The 22,356-nt window shown below is 44.4% G+C and overlaps 1 protein-coding gene across 7 annotated transcripts in view; it reads left to right on the top strand.

Annotated features, from left to right (window-relative positions):
* The window catches only part of RAB11FIP3 (RAB11 family interacting protein 3), a 170,547-nt gene that overhangs the window by 133,612 nt on the left and 14,579 nt on the right, over positions 1 to 22,356 (top strand). For 4 of the 7 annotated variants that reach the window (XM_073362848.2, XM_073362853.2, XM_073362854.2 and 1 more), the window contains 4 exons: positions 7,848 to 7,982; positions 14,886 to 14,921; positions 19,041 to 19,134; positions 22,208 to 22,311. In XM_073362848.2, coding sequence (XP_073218949.1) covers positions 7,848 to 7,982; positions 14,886 to 14,921; positions 19,041 to 19,134; positions 22,208 to 22,311 — 369 coding nt within the window. The remainder of the gene's footprint in view (positions 1 to 7,847; positions 7,983 to 14,885; positions 14,922 to 19,040; positions 19,135 to 22,207; positions 22,312 to 22,356) is intronic. The other 3 variants (XM_073362852.2, XM_073362850.2, XM_073362851.2) reach the window with 2 other exon arrangements.

The raw sequence follows: 22,356 nt of genomic DNA on the forward strand, positions 1-22,356 counted from the left end.
TATAAAATACCATCACCAATAGGATAACCCTGAAATTGCTGGGAAAAATAACATGATAGTTTCTCTTTAGGATAATGGCACCTAGATTGGCTTCACCAAGGAAACACATTTGTGCTTTTTTTTTTTTTTTTTAAAGTAACTGTAAAAGCCCTTCATAACTATCTGACTTGCCAGATATCTGTTTCACAAGATTCACAAAGCCTGATTAAAACTCAGTAGGCAATTCAGGACTCCATTGGTCCAAAAAGGAAAAGCTCTTGTGAAATTCACATATATGTCATTTTTAATTGCAGTAGAAGGGACACCACTTCTTTGTTTCATCGGTGATTTTAGCAATCTCAGACAACAAAGATGATCTTTGCTAACCCTAGAATCCAGAAGCTACAATCCCAAGCTAAGTAACTTCCATTTGGGAGACACTTTTTAAACTAAGATTCATGATCCTGACGTAGCATTTTTATGACTTTCCATGCCGTGTCCAAATGCGATCTCCTTTCCATATGAGCCCCCATAGCCTTGGCGATCTGCCCAGCTTTGATCCCCTCCCTATAATATCCTGCATCACAGCATCATCCTTCTGGCGGAGAAGGATGTGGATTACTCTGATTGATAGCCTTCACCGCTACTCTATGTACCCATTAGAGGGGCTTTCGAAGAAGACAGATTAAAGGAAGGCCATATAAGGGCACATCTACACTGGCTCAGTTACAGCGCTGCTCAGAGAGCGCCGAAGGAACACCGCTGTTGTGTGTTCACACTGACAGCTGCCTGCGTAATAGCGTGCTCACACTTGCGGCATTTGCGGCACTGTTCGGAGCGGTGCACTCTGGGCAGCTATCCCACAAAACACCTTTTTCTCTTTTGCCGCTCAGACTTGTGGGAAGGCAGAAGGAGTCGCGGGGCATCCTGGGTCCTGTCCCAATGCCTCATGGTGCATTGCTTTGCATCCCAGCAATCCCTGTGCTTCCATCTGCATTTGGCTCCATCTTTCAACAGTTTGTGTGCTGTGCTCCCTGCCCTGCCTCTTTCTGGTTGCAGGAATGGATCCTGAGCTGTTGACCAGAATGCACTGACCAACACGTTACGAGTGGCAGTAGAGTTGTTCCTTAAACTACAAAGGCAAGAGGAGTGTGACATTGATCTTGCCACACGTAGTAGCTATGACACGAGAGTGCTTGTGGCATTCATGAAGCTGCTGACCACAGTGGAACGCCGCTTCTGGGCTCGGGAAACAAGCACTGAGTGGCGGGATCACATCATCATGCACGTCTGGGATGATAAGCAGTGGCTGCAAAACTTTCGCATGAGGAAAGCCACATTCATGGGACTGTGTGATGAGCTCTCTCCAGCCCTGCGGCACAAGGACACAAAAATGAGAGCTTCCCTGTCGCTGGAAAAGCGCGTGGCAATTGCACTGTGGAAGCTGGCTACTCCAGACTGCTACCGATTGGTCGCTAACAAGTTCGGAGTGGGAAAGGTGATGGTTGGAGTCGTGTTGATGGAAGTGTGCAGGGCCATTAATCGCATCCTGCTCCGAAAGACTGTGACTCTGGGCAACGTGTGTGAGATTGTGGATGGCTTTGCACAAATGGGCTTCCCTGACTGCGGAGCGGTGACAGATGGCATGCACATTCCAATTCTGGCACCAGACCACCTAGCCACTGAGTACATTAATCACAAAGGATATTTCTCTATAGTTCTCCAGGTGCTTCTAGATCACCTTGGGCGTTTCACAGACATTAACGCAGGCTGGTGCGGAAAGGTGCATGACACACACACATCTTTTGGAACACTGGTCTGTTCAAGAAACTGCAAGCAGGGATTTTTTTCATGGACCAGAAGATCACCATAGGGGAAGTCGAAATGCCCATTGTGATCCTGGGAGACCCCTCTTACCCCTTAATGCCGTGGCTCATGAAGCCATACACGGGGCAACTTGACAGCAGCAAGGAGTGGTTCAACAACAGGCTGAGCAAGTGCAGAATGACAAATGCAGAATGTGTATTTGGCCATTTTTAAAAGCCCGCTGGCAATGCCTGTATCGGAAGCTGGACATGGCCGATGACAATATTCCTATGCTTATAGCCGTGTGCTGTACGCTCCATAATATTTGTGAAGGGAAGGGTGAAAGCTTCACTCAGGGCTGGACTGCAGAGGCTTAGTGCCTGGAGGTTGAGTTTGAATAGCCGAAGACCAGGGCTGTTAGAGGGGCACAGCATGGGGCCATAAGGATCAGGGATGCTTTCTGGCAGCAATTTGAAGCTGAAAGCCACTATTTCTTGCTATGCTCGGGATTGCAGTGCTTGTAATGCTAGGAGGTGATTGGTGCACATGATGCAAGAAGGGACCTTAACATAATTGTATGTTTCTTTGCAGTGCTCCTTTTGCTTTCACTTAATAGAATAAAGATTGCTTACAAACAAACGCAATTATTTTATTGAAAGACAGCAACCAGAGGAGAGAGTCAAATGAAAAAATTCATCAGCGGGATGGGGGAATGGAAGGTCTCAAGAGGAGGAAGGGTCCCGGGATGGTGACAGATTTGTGTATGTCCAGGGATCATACCCAGCCTTCTCCTTTGGAGTTCAATGGAATGGGTGCTGTACTTCAGCAGGGCCAAACTGCAGAGGGACGGGTGTTGAGTGTAGTGGGTATTGGGAATCCACACTGCTGGACTGTGAGAAGAGAGGAGTGGAATGCTGCAGGTAGGGAGTGGACAGGAGGTGGATAAGAGTATGTTAGCGGTGTGTGGGTGGGCACATGGGAAAGCGTTTTGCGACAGTGGCTGCAGGGGAGGGCAGGCGCGGAACTGCTCGGTTTGAAGAGCTAGAGCATGTCCACTTATGGAGCACCAAGTGTTAAGAGCTGTTCCATGGCTTCTTTCTGGTGTGCAGCTTTCTCCTTTTGGTTCCTCTTCTCGCTGTCCCGCCACTCCTTTAATTCCTTTTTCTCAGCAGCGGAGTGCATCATAACTTCACACATAAAGTCATCCTCAGTTCTTCTTGGACGCTTCCTAATTCTTTGCAACTGTTCTGCCGCTGATAACAAAGAGGGAGGCTGTGCTCCAAGGTCATCTCTTTGAAGTCTAAATGCAACATTTTACGGAAGCTGTATTTTTTGCAACACAGGCAACACTGATTCAGTGCTTTAAAACACAGCCAGTACTCACACACCTGTCACTAACTGGCTGACCCCAAGCAAGCACACACAAGCTACAAGACCCCCAAAATGGTGAGTAGCCACAGGGGCAGGGTAAATCACTGTTCAGTGACCCTGCTGTAAACTGGGCACGTGGCTCTTGGGGAGAGCCAGCACTGTAGGGTGGGCCTGATAATCATTCCTGTCCCCACACTTTCCACAGGAGGTGATCATTATGGAAGATATCTCGCTGCTGAGGGTGATCAGGGACTCAAGGGAGGGTGTTCTCCAAGCCTGCAGCTTCCGCCCTGGCCCCTGTGTAGCTACCCTGTGTGCAGCAATGGTTCTTCCCCCTCACCCCCGTGACGGCACAGTGGCGTGGGAAAGTTACCATTAATGGGGCAAGAAACAAAGCAGCTCTGCTGAGGAACCTGCGGGAGCGAATTGCCCAGTATCTGCACAAGTTTCCTGAGATCTGAGGGAGATTCTCATGAAGTGAGGGAGTGTATCAACAGCCTGTTCCGCCACTCCGCCTAGGCATGAGGTGGGAGACAAGCCTGCTTTCTGCAACCCTCCTGCCCCCAACAACTCGCTTCAGCAATTCCCCAAATCAGATCCACTTACCAGGGGCCTCCTCTCCTGTTTGTGCTTTGCCAAGCTCCGACTATTGTGACTGGCTAGGCTCCTCCGGGGTAGAAAAGAGCTCCTGACTGCCTGCATCTCTAACCTCCGAGTCATCCTCTGACTGAATTCCCCCTCCCCCTCTTCATCCAAAATTGCCTCCTCCTGGCTTGGTCCACTCTCGACTGGCACGTGAGCCAACGAAGTATCCACAGGGGCCTTCGCAGTGGAGGTGGGGTATCGCGAAGTATCGAGTATCGCGTCCAGCTCTTTGTAGAACTGGCAGCTCATGAGTGCAGCACTGGAGTGGAGGTTTGCCTCCCGCGACTTGGGGTAGGCGTTCCACAGCTCCTTCACTTTGGCCCTGCACTGCCATGTGTCCTGGTCATGACCCCTTTCTATCATGCATTGTGAAATCTGTCTGTAGGTATCATAATTCCTATGGCTGGAGTGCAGCTGGGACTGGACAGCTTCCTCTCCCCAAATGCCGATGGGGTCCAGCAGCTCGGCATTGCTCCAAGCGGGGGATCGCCTGGTGCGTGGAGCAGGCATGGCCACCTGGAAAGATGCACGGCCACCTGGAAAGATGCACTGAGGCCACTGCACACATCAGCGAGTAAACGGGAAGGGGACTTTCAAATTTTCAAAGGAATGTACGGGGTGGGGCTGACGGTTGGTCACCTGAGGGCAGGGCAGTAGAGTTCAAACCGATGGCCAGAGAGGTGAGAACAGGCATTGTGGGACACCTCCCGGAGGCCAGTCGCAGAGCTGTAATTGCCATGGTGTCTACACTGGCACCACGGCGCTGTAGCCCTGGCGCAGAAAGCTCTACGCCTCTCGTCGGGGTGGGTTTTTCAGAGCGCTGCATCTGCGCAGTTTCTACACACTAAGTGGCTTGGCCGTGCGTGCACCTCGGGAGTTACAGTGCTCAAAGCTGCTTTACTGCGCAGAAACGTGCCAGTGTAGACGGGGCCTAAGTCCCAGATCATGGCAGAAGATGCTATCAGAAGTAGTACCCTGTATCCTCATGTGTCACTAGACTGTAGGCCTGCCCCCCTCTCCTGACTTTTTTGTCCAGGTGTGCATTGTCGATAAGTCCCCTATTTTGCATTTTCTCCAAGAATAACATGCTATTTTCCTAAACAACATCCCTATGTAACCAGGTTTGGTGCAGCTGGCTTTTGTTGAAATGAACTGGAGGATGTACTGGTTTGGACTGAATTTTTGCTGAGCTGTTTGCTACAAGAAGCAGTTTGCATAATAAACAATCATGTCTCCAATCACCAATGCCATGTTACTAGCTTCTCTAAGCGGGAACAGTAATGTCACAGCTGTCTGCTATAGTTCATGGAGTCCTGCACCAGAAGGTTCATCAGAAACTTAGGATAATTAAGGGAACGTTAGAGTATATTGACACTTCGCCTTTAACAAACGCTTTGTGTTTGTGACTCCTTGTATTGAGTTCCCGCCCACTTCCTGGTACCTTCATGCAGTTACAAAAGAGCTGCACTGAAGCACTCGTTGCTGAAAAATGACTGGTAATTGGTAATCAAAATAAAAGGCTCCAGCACTCCTTTTCTTAACTAACAACATCCTTTCTGTTCTGAGCACTGAACAGATCCTACACAGGCAATGTTAAGTGACTGTGCCAAAAGATGGGAGAGGGTAGCAATGTGTTCATGTAAGTTGCAATGTATGACAGTCAGTGTGGTGACACTGGCCTATCAGTGTGCTGCGTGTAGGTTGGGAGGCCAACGGCCAGTGGCCTTCCTTCACCCACCCAATGGGCGGGTAGTCTAGTATATAACTTCATTTCTTGAAGTGTGATTAAAACACTATTTTAAAAATACTACCAATAAGGTGATGATAGGGAGAACCTGCCTGTGGGATTATTCTTTTTATATTCTTGTTGACCAATGAGGTTTTGCATTTTAGCACGTTAGTTTTTATTAATACAGATCACTCTGACAAACTTATTAGATGTAGCGAACCACCCAAAGGGTGAATTGCTTCTTCCTTCTGTGTCTGTGATGGGCTATGCACTAATAAAAATCCTCCTTTGGATCTTCAGCTTGACATCAAATTTCAGAGGCAAATTATTTTTAGATTATCTGTTTTTGTTTTTTTTAAGACCTCTCAAATGAGAATCCCTTCTCACGCTTTGTGGTTGAAATGGATGTTTCCCTTTTTCTGGTCACTCTTTCGCAGTTGCCCAGCACCCCCCAGCTTGCAAAGCACTAGCACCTATAGTCGCTGCCGCTGTGAAGTAATGATCGTCGCTGAACGGAGTCAGCCCTAGAGGGAGGAAAGAAGTCTTCAAAATGTCATTGCCCAAATTAACATGGGTTTCAACCATTCAGAGATGAAATATTAGAAGGAGTTGTGTGGTCTGTAAGGATATGTTGTAGGGAGGCGCGTGAATACTGCACACAATTTAAATTTGGAGCTTTACAGTCTGATCCTGAGACACACTGGGTTTCTGAAACTCCCCTTGAAGTCAGTGTGGGGAGTTACGGAGCTGCTGAGCCACAGTAACTGCTCTCATTGACTGCAATGGTGCTTGGTACCTCTTTGGACGTAGGCCATTTGCTTGACAAGCAGTATCCATCTGTGCCACGTGGTTGACTAGTCCTTTCAGGTGTCTTTCAGTTTTAACCTTGTTTCTGCCTGCTCACACCTCTACCTCTCTGTTTTTTTATTAAACTTCTATGTCGTGCTTTTTCACTCTTAACCTTCCTTTGATTAAAGTTTGTGGCTTCCAGAAGTATTTTCCATTTGGAGAGGATGTATGGTATCCCAGAAATATTACATACTCTTTGCTATTAAAAATCTTTTTGTGAAACCACTGGTAGTTTAGAGACACAAGGTGGGTCAGTTGTATCTTTTATTGGACCAGCTTCTGTTGGTGAAAGAGACAAACTTTTGAGCCTGCACAGAGCTCTCCTTCAGGTCTTGGAAACTAAATGTCACAGCTAAATATAAGGTTTGAACAGATTGTTTAGCATAAGTAGTTAACACACACATTTCAAGGGACCATTCAAGGTGAAGCGGTCTGTTAAGGCTACAACAACCCTGGTAATTTAGTCAGTAATCAAAAATGATCAGCTGTTTCATTTACCAAATGTCACTAAATTCATTAGTACCTTGTGTTCTACATAAGTTACTGAAAGCCAAAGCCTTAGTCTGTAGCAGCTAGTGAAGCACTTCGAAATCTTTTCTGACATCCTCACTTCACAAACTTTGGGCTTTATATATTAGGTTCTCTTTTTAACAGCAAAACTAAGCTGATCCTGTGAACACTTGCACATCACTTTAAAGAGAAAGGTAATATTGAAGTGTCTGAAGCTGGACCCATGACCTTTTATTCTTTTGTTAATGTTTCTTTCAAAGCTGTGCATTCTAAAATGAAAATCCTACCTGTTAATGTGCTGCCCTGTTTTCATCATATGGCAGATTTCCAATCTGTCTTTAGAACATTCCCAATGGAAAATGATGTGTCTGACTGAAGATATTTGGCTTTCAAACTAAATCACGTCACAGCAACATGTCAGTTAGGGCTCTGTTTCCGACCAGGCAAACCAGAATGAGTTTTAGTGCTATTTAAAAGGGTAGCTCCCAAAATTCTGAGAACCCTTCTAGGTAGGTCCACATGCTGCTGAATGGCCCACATACATCCTAACATCCCACTGAGTTTAAGAAAGCAGTGACACATAATGGCAGCCTGACAGGTACATTGGGAGACCAGAAAAAGTCAATTGTCCAAATCCATACCTGTGGTAAGTGAGCATAATCCCCATTGGACAAAACGGAAAGAGGTGATTGGGTCTAATCATCTTTATTGTAAGCAATGTGTCCAACAAAATGGCTTAATTACCAGCTCAGTTGCACTTCTCAGTCATTGATGTTTGGATTTAATATTTTTATAGTAACAGTTGCCCTGAAATTTCCTATTGCAATTCTTGCATGAAAAGCTTGTGATTTACCACCAGATTCCACCCTTCCAAATATCCACTTAACTTGTGGAAGCCACAGATTAAATCAGATTGGTCTGTTCTGTCCTGTTAAAATGACACTTGTGATTTCTCTAGCGTCAACCCGCTCGTTGTGAAACTGCACAGCATTATCACTGATGAGGCATTTGAGTTTTACTGTAGCCAGTGCCACAAACAAATCAACCGCCTTGAGGATCTTTCTGCTCGCCTGAATGATCTTGAAATGAATAGGTAATTGATTTAGTGCGTGGCATTCTAAGTGTTCGAACGACATTCTCCAGAAGGGGAGACTCTCATTGTCATCCTCACTTGCCAAGTTACTTTGCTTGATTTCTTCATACAAAAAGGACCATTTTAAATAGATGGAGAAGTTGATGTAAGAGAGCCATCAGGCCTCTCCAGGTCTTAAAAGTTTACCCTGTGACTTTATGGAAGTCTTTATAGAAGCTAAGTAGAAGTCTCTTTAATCCAAAATATGGAGTGAAAAAAAGATATTGACAATGGGAATCTTTCATTCTACTCTAATCAGTTTCTTTGCATGTACTGTTGGTTGAGTGTTAAATGAATGCAGTACTTGATTACCATGCTCTGTGTAGTAAGACTTCTTAACACTAAACTGAAGTCTTAAGTTTGACATGTGCACTATTTGCATCACTGGGAGAAATGGCTAGATAGCAACTTTGATTAAAAACATTAATTTTGAGTAGCCAGCTAAGTTGGCTGCGGGTGTTTTGCAAGCAACTAGTTCAGAAATACCAAGATGCTCTAGAATTACCGGTTCAAATCCTGGCTGGGATAACTCAACCCTTCATTCTTCCACAGTAAATAACTTGAATTCTGGGTAGTTCTTTTGGCAGAGACACTAAAAATGGAAGTCTTTTCTGTTCCAGGTGGCCACTAAAATTTCCATGGTACATGATATCCAAATAGGAATTTGTTTTAAGGTCTTTGGCCAACATCCTCAGATCAGTGTAAGATAGCTGTCTCCCTGCTTAATGTCCCGCAATCCCATATCACTGATTGGGCAAGCATATAGGTCATCAAGCACTGTGAGAACCTTCAGGAGGAAAGTTACTCTACCAGCTTATAGTTTATTTGTTTTGTAGACTATACACATGGGGTTTGATTTTTACGTTCAAGCTGTTTACAAATCAATCTGTTGCATAGGAGGACTGAAGAAACTAATGTTATTAGTGAATATTGATTTATCCAAACTGCCTCCCTCCCGTCCCTTCCTGAAGCCTAACTTTTGTCATGTCGCAATCCCCAATTGCTGCCATTGATTTTTCCTTTGTAAGGGACAGCGTGGAATTAGAGGGTTCAGGGCTATGTAAAATGGGAAGTGAATCAGAAAATGGGCATTTGGACTGAATTACATCGCCAGGGCTGTGAAAAATGTCATGCCCTGTGTGATGTAGCTAAGCCGACCTAAGCCCCAGTGTAGACGCCACTAAGTTGATGGAAGAATTCTTTCATCAATCTAGCTACTGCCTCTCAGAAGTGGATTTACTACAGTGGCAGAAGTAGTAAGCATCTAGACTACAGCTGCGCTGCTGTAGCATTTCTAATGTAGACATACACTAGCTAAAAAGAACTGCTCTGAATTCTTATGACAAACAGCTGCATCAATTGTTACAACTTTCAAAGGACTCAAAGCATCAGCCTGAATGCCTTCCTTTATCTCCAGTTATGCAATCGATGAATGAAGATGCTAGATTTTCCTTGATGTGCTGACAGCCTCATTTCTACCCACATTATGAGCTTCTCAAGTAGGTGTGATGGAGGAATTCCAAGACCAGCCCAAATTCTTGTTAATTAAGGAGGGATTTTCTAAGTATCCCAAGAGAATTGAGCCCCTAATCCCAGTATATTTCAGTCGGAATTGTGGTCCTTACTCCCTCAGGCTTCTCTGAAAATCTCAGCCTCACTGGTTTAAATACATTGTGTTTTAAAACTGATTTAAGTTAAAGAGCTGCAACTTTCTCATGTAGCCACACCCTCTGACTGACCAGGAGTGCTCTGTGAGGCAGAACTGACTTACCCCAAACACTATTTTGTGATTCTGTGCTATCAGCCCTATAGGAAACCTGAGAAATTACAGATAATAGTTTAAAAATTGTTCTCTGGAGCTGCAAAATGCTATTGGGCATGACGAAACAAGAGAAGGAGGAAGTGATAACACAATGAGTGTGACAAAGGAGGATGCCGGTACTGAGAGAGCTAAGCATTCAGACTAGAATGTGAATAGAGGCAGTGCTTAAGAAGGGGAACAGCTATTTTAAAATTTGGCAGACAAACGTAAGTAGTGCATTGAAGAGCACAGATTAGCAAGAGGAAGTAGACCTCCAACTTACTTAATAACTCTTGACTAGTTCAGAGATATAAAAGAGGTTGCAACAACCAACCTCTGCAAAATAATAGCTGTCTCTAAACTGAGGGCAGCTCATCATGGAAGATTAATCATGTTCTGCCCAGCAAGGAGACAGAATACATACATTGTACTACATGAAGTGTAAGCTGGTCACCCAACTGGAGAAGCAGTTGGACCCAAGTGCCAGCCAACCCCTTGAAGGAAGATCAGGAAGTCAGAAGTTCAGTGAATCTCTCTATTGTTGGTATCTTGTGAAGAGTCGGTGAGTAGAGTAATGGTGAAAGAATCAGAAATGGGCTGATGAAAAATGACGACAAGAATACAAAGTAATAGGATCCTCAAGAATATCTCCTGCTTTGGAAAGGTACCTCATTCTAGCTGATTACGAGGAGTGGACCTCTATGAAGGCAGAGAAGTACAAAGAGCAGGCAGAGGACACAGTAGATCAAAAGAGACTAGTGATAAGTGACATTGGTTGGTGATTTGGTGTAAGTGGTGTCACCCATGTAGTCTGTAAATGGGGCTTGGGGGCTGGCGGTGTCACAGGGCTGCCTTCATGGAGCACAAATTAAAGATTGCCTTGCCTGTTCATGAGTTTTGTTTATATCAGTAGTAATGATGCAGCCAACAGCTCATTGGACAGAAACCCACGTAGTGTCCTAGGCTGAGATCTGGTAGACATGACTGCACAGGAACAAAAGAGTAATGAAATATCATAGACAAAAAGTTAGACTAAATAATTTGCCTTGTATCTTGCCCTGGAGGCAGCCAAACTCTGGCCGTGTTGGCCCATCAAGGGGAAAGATCTCCAAAGAAGAGAGCACTCTTCTGAGAGAACTGAATCCACACAATAAACAGCAAGAACATCCCAGCTGGTATTACACGCTGTGACAGAATAGAGTCTGCAAGATCCTCTTTCAGGCAATGGCCTTGGACCACTGATGGCTTTGAAGGTGATTACCAACACCTTGCACCCAGAAGAAAACAAGGAGCCAAAATATCTAAAACAGCCAAAATGTCTAGCAACAGGAGCAGTATTGCAAAATCATAGATCTTTTTTTCAGCAATGCTTTCCCTGATCGCAGGAAATCCTTCAAAGGAGCAGTCGCAATTCTGTGAAATAAACAGCAAAAACACCCCCAAACCCTGTCTAAAATGTACCCAGGATTCCATTGTCAGATGTGTGTGTCTGCTGCCAAGCTGCAACTGCTTCTATCCAACCATTGCAATAGATAGATGCACCTCCCATGCCAGGTAGCTTCTCAGGCCTGGGATCCAAAGATGCCCAGATACACTTTTGATCAACCATTTATGAAGAAAAACAGATTAATCTCCCTCAGATACAAGTGACATGCATTGATTTTATTTATTTTTCTTCACAAGTTCTGGAGAAGCAGTATCTATCCATCAAAGAGGGGAAGCAGGTTTGCAGAATCCTTGAAATCTCGCCAAAAGTGATTCCTTCACTCAATAGGAATGTCAAAAGTTCACTGTCAAAACCATGATTAGGAAACCAGTTAGCTTGAAAGCATGGTCAGCCAGTGCTTCCCAGAAACTATTCAAGGGTTGATTTGGTTCAAGCTATTTTTAGTTCCTCCTTCTAAGGCAGGGGTGGGCAAACATTTTTGGGCCGAGGGCCACATTTGGGTGGGGAAATTGTATGCAGGGCCAAGGCAGGAGGTGGGGGTGTGGTGTGCAGGAATGGGCACAGGGCAAGGGATTGGGGCAGAGGAGGGGTGCGGGGTGTATGAGGGGGTTCAGGGAAGGGGGTTGGGGTGCATGAGGGGTGCGGGGTGCATGAGAGGGCTCAGGGCAGGGGTGCAGGAGGGGTGCGGGGTGCGGCAGGGGGCTCAGGGCAGGGGGTTGGAGTGCAGGAGGGGTGCGGGGTGCGGCAGGGGGCTCAGGGCAGGGGGTTGGAGTGCAGGAGGGGTGTGGGATGCAGCAGGGGGCTCAGGGCAGGGGGTTGGGGTGTGAGGTGCAGGGAGTTGGGGAAGTGGGGTGCAGGCTCCAGCCTGGCACCACTTACCTAAAGCGGCTCTGGGGTGGCAGCAGCACGCTCTGGGGCTGGGCTCTGCGCCGCGCTGGGAAGGAGTCGGAACCATGTCCCCGCGTGGCCCTGGGGTGGGGGCCACAGGGCTCCACGCACTGCCCTTGTTACGCCTCCAGGTACCTCCCCCGAAGCTCCCATTGGCTGCAGTTCCCCATTCCTGGCCAATGGGAGCTCCGGGGGATGGTGCCTGGAGGCAAGGGCAATGCATGGAGCCCTCTGCCTGCCCTCCCCCCCGCCCCGGGATGTGGTGCCGGCCGTTTCGGAGAGCAGCGCGGGGCCTGCGGCACCACGGGAGGCAATCCTGCGGGCCGGATCCAAAACCCTGATGGGCTGGATCCGGCCCGCAGGCCATAGTTTACCCACCCCTGTTCTAAAAGGTAATATAAGCATTTCACCTTTAGGAGTCACTGATCTACATTTTATGTCCATTGCCTTTCCTCTCTGCTCAGCCAATCATTCATTTTAAGTTTCTGGATCTTGAAGTGTGACTCCCACCAATATCTTATTTTGAGAATTTTTTTCGGAACTCCCCATGTTTTGGGGGGGAAAAACATTTACTTTATCCCTAATTTAGTGATACTATAGCAACAATAAAATAAATAAAACTGGCCCAGTTACTTACTCCTCGCATGTGAACATATAGATGAAGATCTATTCATTTCTATTTTTCTTTCTCTTTTACATTTTTAAATTAGGAGAAAGTGGGGGAATGAACGTTCCATTGTTTTGATGATACCGAGCTTGACTAATTAAGTAGATCTTTTATCTTTTCTAAAAATGTCAGAAGATGTTGGAAAGTGAGAAGGGGGAATAGATTTGCAAGAAAAGTTAAATTTTTGAATGAGCGACTCAGACCCTCCCTCTCTGGGAAGGAGTTTCCTCTGTAGCCTTCCCCCTGCCTGAAAGGAGAGGGAGGTATTTAGCAGGTCTATATGATTTGAGGGAAGAGAGCTGGTCTAATGGCTTTGAGCTGTTTCACAAAAGGATGGTGGGTGGTGCTGGCTTACTCAGTGCTTGGGACAGCAAGTCACTCTGGCCAGTTGAGGAGAATAAATGGCAAAAAATTTAAACCTCTACCAGTTTCTGGAAAATACCTAATTATAAATGCTCCATATCATCTGCAACGTCTCATTAACTATAGTAGTTTCCTGTACATGGAGATACCATGTTGCGAACGTCAAACTTTAGAAATTGAGAACCTCTCTTCTCAAACTGTCATGTTGCTCTGGGCGGGAGCAAGGTTCTGTTAGATTTAATCCATCTCCTTTCCCTTGAGACCATCTCTGTTTGTGCAGTGGTAGACACTGGAGTGCCCCAGTTTATCCTCTTGCAAGTTTCCATGTGATCATGGTTTTGAAGAATCCGGTTGCGGAGGGAAGTTAAAGCCATTATTTCCCAACCTTGGGACAAGGGGCGTGAATAAAGGAGAAAGAGAGAAGATTCTGGAGGAAGCTGATTTTTTATGCAACCACGTGATTACAGTAGCATACAAAAATAGATGTAAAAAAATTTGAGGCATAATATGCAGTAACTAGTTCTAATTTTGGTTGCATGTTAGTAAACTTCAAAGAGGAAAAAATAGATAAATCATGACTTAAAATGACGTGAAGTGGCAAATCGCAAGTGGCTGATGTGAAGAAAATATTAATCTGTTACGTTGTAAGCAAAGACGTCCTGTGATCAGGTGCTTTTCATCATCATAGGTGAGCTATGCACTGAGAGACGGTCGCGACATCAGGACATTAAAGCGGTGCATCATGATGTTGATGTTATGTCCTTATAGCATGTGCTGGGATAGCATGCTAAGTATTTAAAAAGAAAATACAATTCCGTAAGAGGGGACTCTGTTAGCTGCTGCTAAGTATAGCTTATGAATGCACCTATTTTTAGTACTTGAAACATGATCTTGCTTAAAATCCAGTCTTCCTGATTTTAGATGCAAATTTAGATTCACTCATGCTGCATATGAGGGAGGGAGAGAAGAAAAGGTCAAACAAATCAACCCCCAAAATCTGGGGAAGTCCCTGTCTGAAATACAAGCAGCCAGCCAGTCGTATATCAGCCTGTGTTGCTATGTCCGATGTCAAACACAATTCAGTAAAATTATAATTGTTTGGAGTTAATGAGCTACAGAGGATAGTTCATTGGGCTGTTTGCTTTTTAATTATTATTTTTTGCTCTCCGTACTTGTGATTCTAGTGCAGTAGTCCTGCTTGTATTTGTAGCAGGATATTTCAGTGTTTTCTTTCAGAGATGGGCTCATTGTCTGCACAAGCTGCAGGTGGATCGAGTATATTTCAGGCTACTGTCCATTTGTAACGGGTCTGAGTCCCACCAAGCTCAATTCTATTATTAGCACTTTTCCTAGGGTCTGCTTTCAGGACTGGAATCAACAAGTCAAAAAAGAGAGCCCTTTGTTGGATCCATGGAAATTTCTGCAGCAATGACAAGTGCTGTATGTTCCAATTCATCATGACATGTCATGTCATTACATGTGTGCAAATGTGGCTTTACCTGGATTTTTACATGGAGATTTCCTCTGAGAAGCTGAGTAATGCATGCCTCATGCGTGTGCTGTGCTGTGCTGTGCTGTGGTGTTAATTGTAGGATATGCCCCCTGTCACTGTTGCTTAGTTTGTTTCCTGTTTCCCCTTGCTCTTCACTCTCAGTTTTCCTGACTCTGTTTTCCTGTTGTTTTTGTTCATTCCCACAGTCCCAATAAGAGACTCTCAAGCAAGAAGGTAGCAAGGTATGCTGATACTTTTTATTATCATTTTGTTGTCCTTAAGGAATGTGCTTGCGTAGGTTGTCACACGTACAGTGGGCTTACAGCTATCTACGTAGATGTGCAACATTTTCCTTTGAGAGAAATGTACAGTACGTTTTCTGCAATGTGTACTGGACAGCAATTTTAATTCACATTCTGGATTTTAAAGGTTTTTTTTTTAAATAATTAAAAAGATATTTTCCGAACGCATTCACCTCTGGAGACTGACTTAAATGTGACTTCTCCTAGGTTGTCCTCCCAGACCCCCCGTCTATGGATGCCCAGAGAGTGAGAGTCTGCAGGAGACTTTGCCCATTTTGAAAACTCCTAGTTACTGATGTACGTGCTTTTCTGTATCATCAGTATCACTACCCTGGGGAGTTGAGTGAGCCCTTGCCCAGTCAGCTGAGTAGATGCATCAAGTCAGAAATTAAGCCTTTGCCACACCACTAAAATGCCAGTCCACACAGACAGATTCATTGTTTCTGTTTTGCTTCTGCCATATTTCGAGTTATGTGCTCCTCCCTTTTGACTTCATGGATGTCATGAGAGTTACTCCTCATCTCTTCCACACTTTGTTTCATGGACTCCTTAGGAATTCTTAAACATAGGGGCAGAGCTACTCCCCCCAGCTGTGGCTTTATATTATTGCATATGTTTCCTGTGGTACGGTATAGGGACTCTCTTAGGGCTTGCCTACATGCGGAAATTTACCTCTCTAGTTATACAGGTATAATGGTAGTGATATAATTATGCTGATAAATTTCCCCATCTAGACAAGCCCCTTGTCTCTGATTCTTCCAATGATCTGTTAAAGGAAGCACTATGACTGGGCTGTTGCTTTATTTTCACAAGGGATTTAGGTTCCCAATAATGGGGGACGGGAGGAAGCAGTTCATTCTGGACATAATGCTTTTCCTCACTGTCACATGAGAGTGCAGGCATTCAAATTTTCCCCCAAAGTTTATCTTGTTTTCAAGAATCCTCTGGAACACTGAAGGGCCAGGATCTGCTTGATAATTCTTTAAGGATCCCTGCCTCTCCAGCGGAGTTGTATGAGGAAATTTGTAACAACTAGCTAATGAAGCTATGAGACCTTCTCCCTGTATAACAAAAGGACAGACACCACATTTGCTCTGAAATTCTCTCAGAAGCAAGATCATTGAGTCTCCGTAGCATTTTGTCAGTTTCGTATCTCTTCCTTGAGGGGGTTGGTTTTAATACTTCTTTCCATGGTGTTTCTTTTCTATAGCTGAAGGAAACAGTTTTGTCCTAGCTGTACAAACGTGTGTGTGTGTGTGTGTGTTCGTTCTCTGGCATAATCTTTACTGACACCCCTCTCTAGGATTTTTGAAAATCTAATTTGAGACTCAAATACATTGTTCCCTGATACTCTGAGAGAGGATTTAAGGGAGAGGAAGGTTTTGGTATTTCTGCTGTTCTTACATGCACTCTTTTGTTTCCAGGTCTCTCTAGTTTCACGTCTGTTGGGATGTTTGGGAAACATGGGCTGGTCTTTTGAACAGTCTGTGTGATGATTTGGCACTCTCTAGAAATGTGTACTCTCTGATCCCAGGAGTCTGTTTACTTAGCGGCATTCCTGAGTGGGTCAGTTGAGCTCTGGAACAAATTCCAAGAAATCTTCACTCCCCGTGAATCTCTTGGGTTTGGAATCAAGGGAAGGGCTGGAGATTAGGTCTAAATCAGGCTTATCCCAGGGAAGCAGTTTCTCTGCCCTGCTTTCAGCAGCTCAGGAGTTCTTTGGAAATATTTTCCAGCTGTTTTCCCAAATTGTTTTTTTAATTTTTCCTGTAACCAGCAAACGTTTCCAGACTCAGTTCTTTCTCGCTGATGAGGAAATATGTCTTGAGTATTACATTTCATGGTTCCCATACTCTCACTTTCAAGTTATTTGTTCGAAAGTTTTTTGCTTCTTAGTGGTTTTAAGCTAGCAGGCAAATTTCCAGGCTTCCTATTTTAGACTAGTCTTTATAATTTGACCTTGTGTGATTCCAGAGGTTCTGAACACTCTCTCACTCAATTAAGTTGTTTCTCTTCCATCTGCTTCAGATACCATCAGGGAGTTTTAATTTAAGATTAAGCTGCTCCCTCACCATCCTCTGATTCTTGTTTGTTCTCATGTGATATTTTAAAGTTTTGGAGTACTAGATCCAAGATCACAATTCTAGGTATTTTCATACCTAGAAATTTAGCTGGAGTCAGAGTCACAAATTCAGAGGTTCTCTGCTTAAGCAAACTGACCTCTTCCTGGGAAGTTATTCTTCCATGTGCTACTTGTTGAGCTCTCATTAAGAGCATAAAGTCGTTCAGTGATATTGTGATGCTTTTAAAAAAACCACAACTCGTCTTGATTCTGACTGGATGCATACACCTTCCTGATGGGGCCAGAGCAGAATAACTTTCGGATGGAAACGGGGCTGTAGTTCATAAACCCCAAATTTCTTCAGTAGGAGAGATCCTTTCTCTCTATGGTCAATAACTATTTTATAATCATTCTGCCTGGTTTGCATGGTTTGCTTGACATCTTACTGACACTGTCATCCAACACTGAGGCGTTTTCCAAGGATGTGTCCCAGACCTTTAGTTCAAAATATTAAATGTTTTTGTAGAAAGCAGTAGGTAAAAAAGCAGAGCTGACCTATCTTAAAACTCTAAGAGGATCCATTCTGTGCCTTCTTTCTGAATAGTAGTCAGCATACTGAAGGGCCAGTTGTCAGTACTTAAAGACCAAATTAAGAATTAGGCTGCTACTTGCTTAAAGAAGATTGTCTTCAGGGATTCAGATTAGCTCTGTTTGCTTTTAACTCCCTTGGATCAGCAGAAGTGACCAAAGGAACCATCATCATCTTTTGTGACTGGGAGCCTTATCAAGAAATGGTTTTTAATTTTGAGAATGCTCAATACTTTGTGACTATTTAAGTAGCTAGAATCCATTGATATACTACCCCTCCATCATAATGCTCTGGTCCAGGGCCAAGGGAGGGGCTGTGTTCCTGCCCCCCCGCTTGTTGTGACCTGCCAAGTTCAGATTCTTAAAAGTGGGGGTATGGTCCCCCTTGCTTAAAAGTTGAGGAGGTAATGGCCCTTTGCTCCTCCCATTCCCCTTCCGCCCATCTCCAGCACCTATGCTGCTAACAGTGTATTAATCATAATGTTTGGGGACACAAGCCATAATATACCCATGTTACTAACTGGTTACAGACTCCTTTAAAAGCTCCAGAGAGAGAGCCAGTAGAACCATAGTCCGTGTATCCTCAGCTCTCTCTATACCTATAGTTCTTGATGTAAGTCCTGTGTTTAATTATTCAAGGTTGTAAAAATAATTCTGCTTTCCCCCTTCCCACCCCCACTAAGATGGAATACTGCGCTCAGCTCCTGTAGAACACGTCATTACGTTACAGGGTGAATGTCTAGACTGATTCTGAACAGTGTCCGTTGAAAGAAAACAAAAACCCAAATGTTACAAGCCATGGTTAATGATTTACTAGTCTCCCACTTGAGGAGCTGAAGTTGAGTGTGTATTTCACAACAAGCTCAATTCACTCCCCATTCCTTTCTGGCTTTATCTCTGGGGAGAGCGGAGTACTTTTAGTCCTGCTGCTCTGGAATATAAGTATTAAGTTCAAAACAAAATGAAGTGGGGAAAGTAAACTCTTATCTTTCCATATTCCAAAGAGCAAGAATAAGAGGTGATAGCACCAACTTCCAACACTACTTGTCTGTTTCCCCTCTGACAGCCAGGTGCTGTTCACTAAAAGTCACAAACATAGTGAAGATTCCTGTCCCATAGTTTGGCAGTACCGAGGTGTTGTGGGGTGCTGACTCTTGTTGACTTGTCAGAGCCTCATTTGGTGAAAGCGAGGCTTGCTACTCGATAGAATCACTGTTTTGCCAGGCCAGCCTCCTGGTTTCATCATCTTTACCTACTGTCACCCAAAAGAGAGCAATGTCCTAATGTCTCCTGCAGGAGAAGGGGTGGGGAGTTGAGAGGAATTGTATAAGAAATGATACTTTGCCTTCTGCAATGTTCTCTCTAATGGTCATCTTGCTTTGGGTTGGGTTGGTCTGTCTCGGATATAGGCATTTACATCAGACGGGCACCCTGACTGTGGATGCTATGGAAGAACCTTTCCGTGACCACATGGAATGTGCAGATGAGGACATCACTGACAAGGTATGAATGCTATTGCAGCTGCCTCTGAAGTTTTAATGGAGGCAAAGCGTCTGAGTGTCCTACTAAGCTTATCTTTGACGTCGAGCGGTTTTCCTTTGGGCGGGCGGAGCACATGTTCCTAGTGGTTAAACCAAGGGAACAGGATACCCAGGTTCTGTTCCTGGCTCTGTCTTTTGATGCACTGGGTGCTTTTGGGCAAGGCATTTCTTTGTGCATCAGCCTACTCATTAATGAAAAGGGTAGCCGAGTACCTATTCCTGTATGGAGTAAATAATGGTTTACCGTGCTTTGAGATCCTAGGACAGAAGTTGCTGGGGAAATGCAAGGTGTTAATTACTTGCTATTATTGAATGCTGGCTGACACTGGGTAGCTAACTACTGGGGACAGGTGGTTAACTCAAAGCATTCTGTACTGACTTGGGGGTTGTGATTTGACAAAACGATCAGAAAAGGCATAGAGTGTTCCTGTGTTCGGGTTGGGAGGTCAAATTCCAATCTTTTCCGTGGGTGTTAAGCTGAAGCTGGAGCTGCACAGCTTGTGCTGAAGATTGCTTCATGGTAAATGGCTTGTGGCTCCTCCTGGCCCCCTACAGTTTACTAAACAATGCTCTGTGTTCCATAGCCTCTTGCAGTACTGGCAGGGGGAAGAGGTCTGTCCCTCTGTCTCAGGCTATGTCTACTTTACAGTCTGTGTCAGATTCCCTTATGTCGCTTGGCGTGTGAATAAACCACCCCCGTGAGTGACCTCAGTGACGCTGACATACACGGTCGTGTGCACAGTACTGTGTCAGCAGGAGAGCTGCTCCCGCCGACATAGCTTCTAACGCTCACGGAGCTGGTTTTTATGCTCTCCCGTCGTCAGAGAGCATCTCCCCAGGCGCACTGCAATGGTGTGGCTGCAGCGATACAGCTGTGCTGCTGCCGTGCTGCACATATAGACATGGCCTTAGTCTGAATGACTGATGTCACTGACACGGGTGGTAAGAGATACAATATTTGCATACACTGTATTTGCAGTTGGTCATTATAACCATTCATAGAGCAATATTAATACGGAGAAATATATTTTAAATCAGTTTATTTTGTAATTGTTTCATAATGCTATATACACGGCTGTCTAATGCTGTTCTTCCTAGGAAGCAAAGCTATTTGACTTGAAACAGGGACTTCCTGTCTTTCACTCATGCCTGTTCTGCTCAGAATTTGTCCTGCAGCGAGGCTATAAATGCTGGCTTTGTGACATCTCTATTTAGTTCCACGTTAACTTACTGGGGAGTTTATGGGCAAAGGATCATGTGGCAGGAGGAGGAGAAACTGCATTTGGGAAAGGAAAGCTTTACTCAAACATGAGTAGCTAAAAATAGCCGAGGGAATATGGAAAACTCCAAGCCAAAAGTGAATTGTGCTTTGTATAAATGTTTGCCCCAATGTGAAAATACCTCTTTAAAACTGCTTAATTCTGACATCCTGAATAGGAAGACGTGTGGAGTTGTAGGTATGACAGAGAAATAAATATATATGTATACATATACACATTACTTGTCCATTTGACAGCACTTTAGTACAATAATTTATAGAATTGTATCATTTATACTGTCTCTTTGAAGAATACAGGCCAAAATTTTCACACCTAGATGTCTGAAATTCAGCTCCTGTTTCAAAGTGCCCTGGCTTTGAGGTGCTGAACTCCTGCAGCTCCCCTTTACCTCAGTGGGATTTGTGAGTGCTCAGCATTTCTGGCCACTCTGAGCCCAAATATAGATTTAGTAGCCTTACGTCAGGCACCCAGATTTGAAACATTTGGCTAGAGTATTGTCAGGGTTTGGTTTATACCCCAGATTCATGGACTTAGTATAGATTTGTTCATCATTTGTCCTTCACTCTAAAGTAACATGTAAAATTCATTTTTAGGCATATCCAATAAAAGAATCAGTTGTGACTTGTTTTGTTGTTCTTATCTCAATAATCATGACTTTAGTTTTTACACAAATAGATAGTTTGTCCTTAGGAAAGTATTCCCACCTCCTGCTTGTTTATCAAATGCAGTGACAATTCTCAGCCCTCTTCACTGCAGCTGTAGGGATGGTGTTGCAACATTGAGTGCCGCAGTCTGACAGAGTGCTTGAAAGGTCTGAAGAATACATTGCGGATAGCATATGTAACGTTGCTTTTTCAATAAGGCTGAGAGCAGAGCAGGGAGCAATGTAACTCGGGGGGGAGGAAAGGGAATAATTCTAAATTAACATTCAGACCCCTAAAATGCAGATTTTTATAACCAAAGGAAAGTTATAATGTATCCAGCTTGTTTCGTGCAACTCTGCAGGAGTGTCTCTTAAAAGGACACCATCAAAGTGAAATCTAGTCAATGTTTAAAAGGAACTTAAGGTAGTTTCTGGTTGTGAACCAGCCCTTGAGTCCCCTTTCTAATATCTGTGGCTTGGCAATAGTCTATTCCTTTTTCCTTGTCTCTCTCCATCTGTGAAAAGGACAAAAGGGACATTTTGTCCCTTTTAGGTAGCATGAGACATATTCTCAGCTGGTATACGCTGTCACAGTTCCATTGGAGCTATGGCAATTTCCACCAGCTGAGGATCTGGCTCGATAGATCCACATATTCAAAAACTTAATGAAGATGACCACTGAAGTGGCCTTTCTCCTCAAAGGAGAAACGCCAGTGAAGCATTTGGCCCTGTGTTAGTATTATGGAACACTTCTAAAATTTAGGAGCTAAATTCTAGCAAAGTGCAAATTGTGTTTTTAAAAATCTGTGAGACACACCAAGATGGAATGCCTACTTGTAAATTTCTTGAATGAGAATGAGGTCACCTCCTAGATCATGGCACATTTCAGCAGTTATAGGTGAGACACGATGAAGCACAGAACATACATGATATTCTCAAAGTCAAGCAAGATACAGTTCAAGTTAGAGGCAACCAATTGAATGTCTTCAGTTATTACTTCAATTGTTGCATTTGAGTTTTGTCAGTGCTATCATTTGGCCTGCACTTCTAAGAAAGAGAAATAAAGCTGAAAGAACCTATTGGTAACTGAATCCTCTCTCTTGCTTGCACAGGTCATCTTCCTGGAGAAGAGGGTAACAGAGCTGGAAAAGGACACAGCTGCAAATGGAGAGCAGCACAGTCGGTTAAAGCAGGAAAACCTGCAGCTGGTGCACAGGTGAGGGCATTTGGCTTGTCACAGGAGCAAACATATCCTCATGAG

The sequence above is a fragment of the Lepidochelys kempii genome, chromosome 10, assembly GCF_965140285.1.
Source record: "Lepidochelys kempii isolate rLepKem1 chromosome 10, rLepKem1.hap1, whole genome shotgun sequence".
In the NCBI taxonomy this organism is placed as follows: Eukaryota; Metazoa; Chordata; order Testudines; family Cheloniidae; genus Lepidochelys; species Lepidochelys kempii.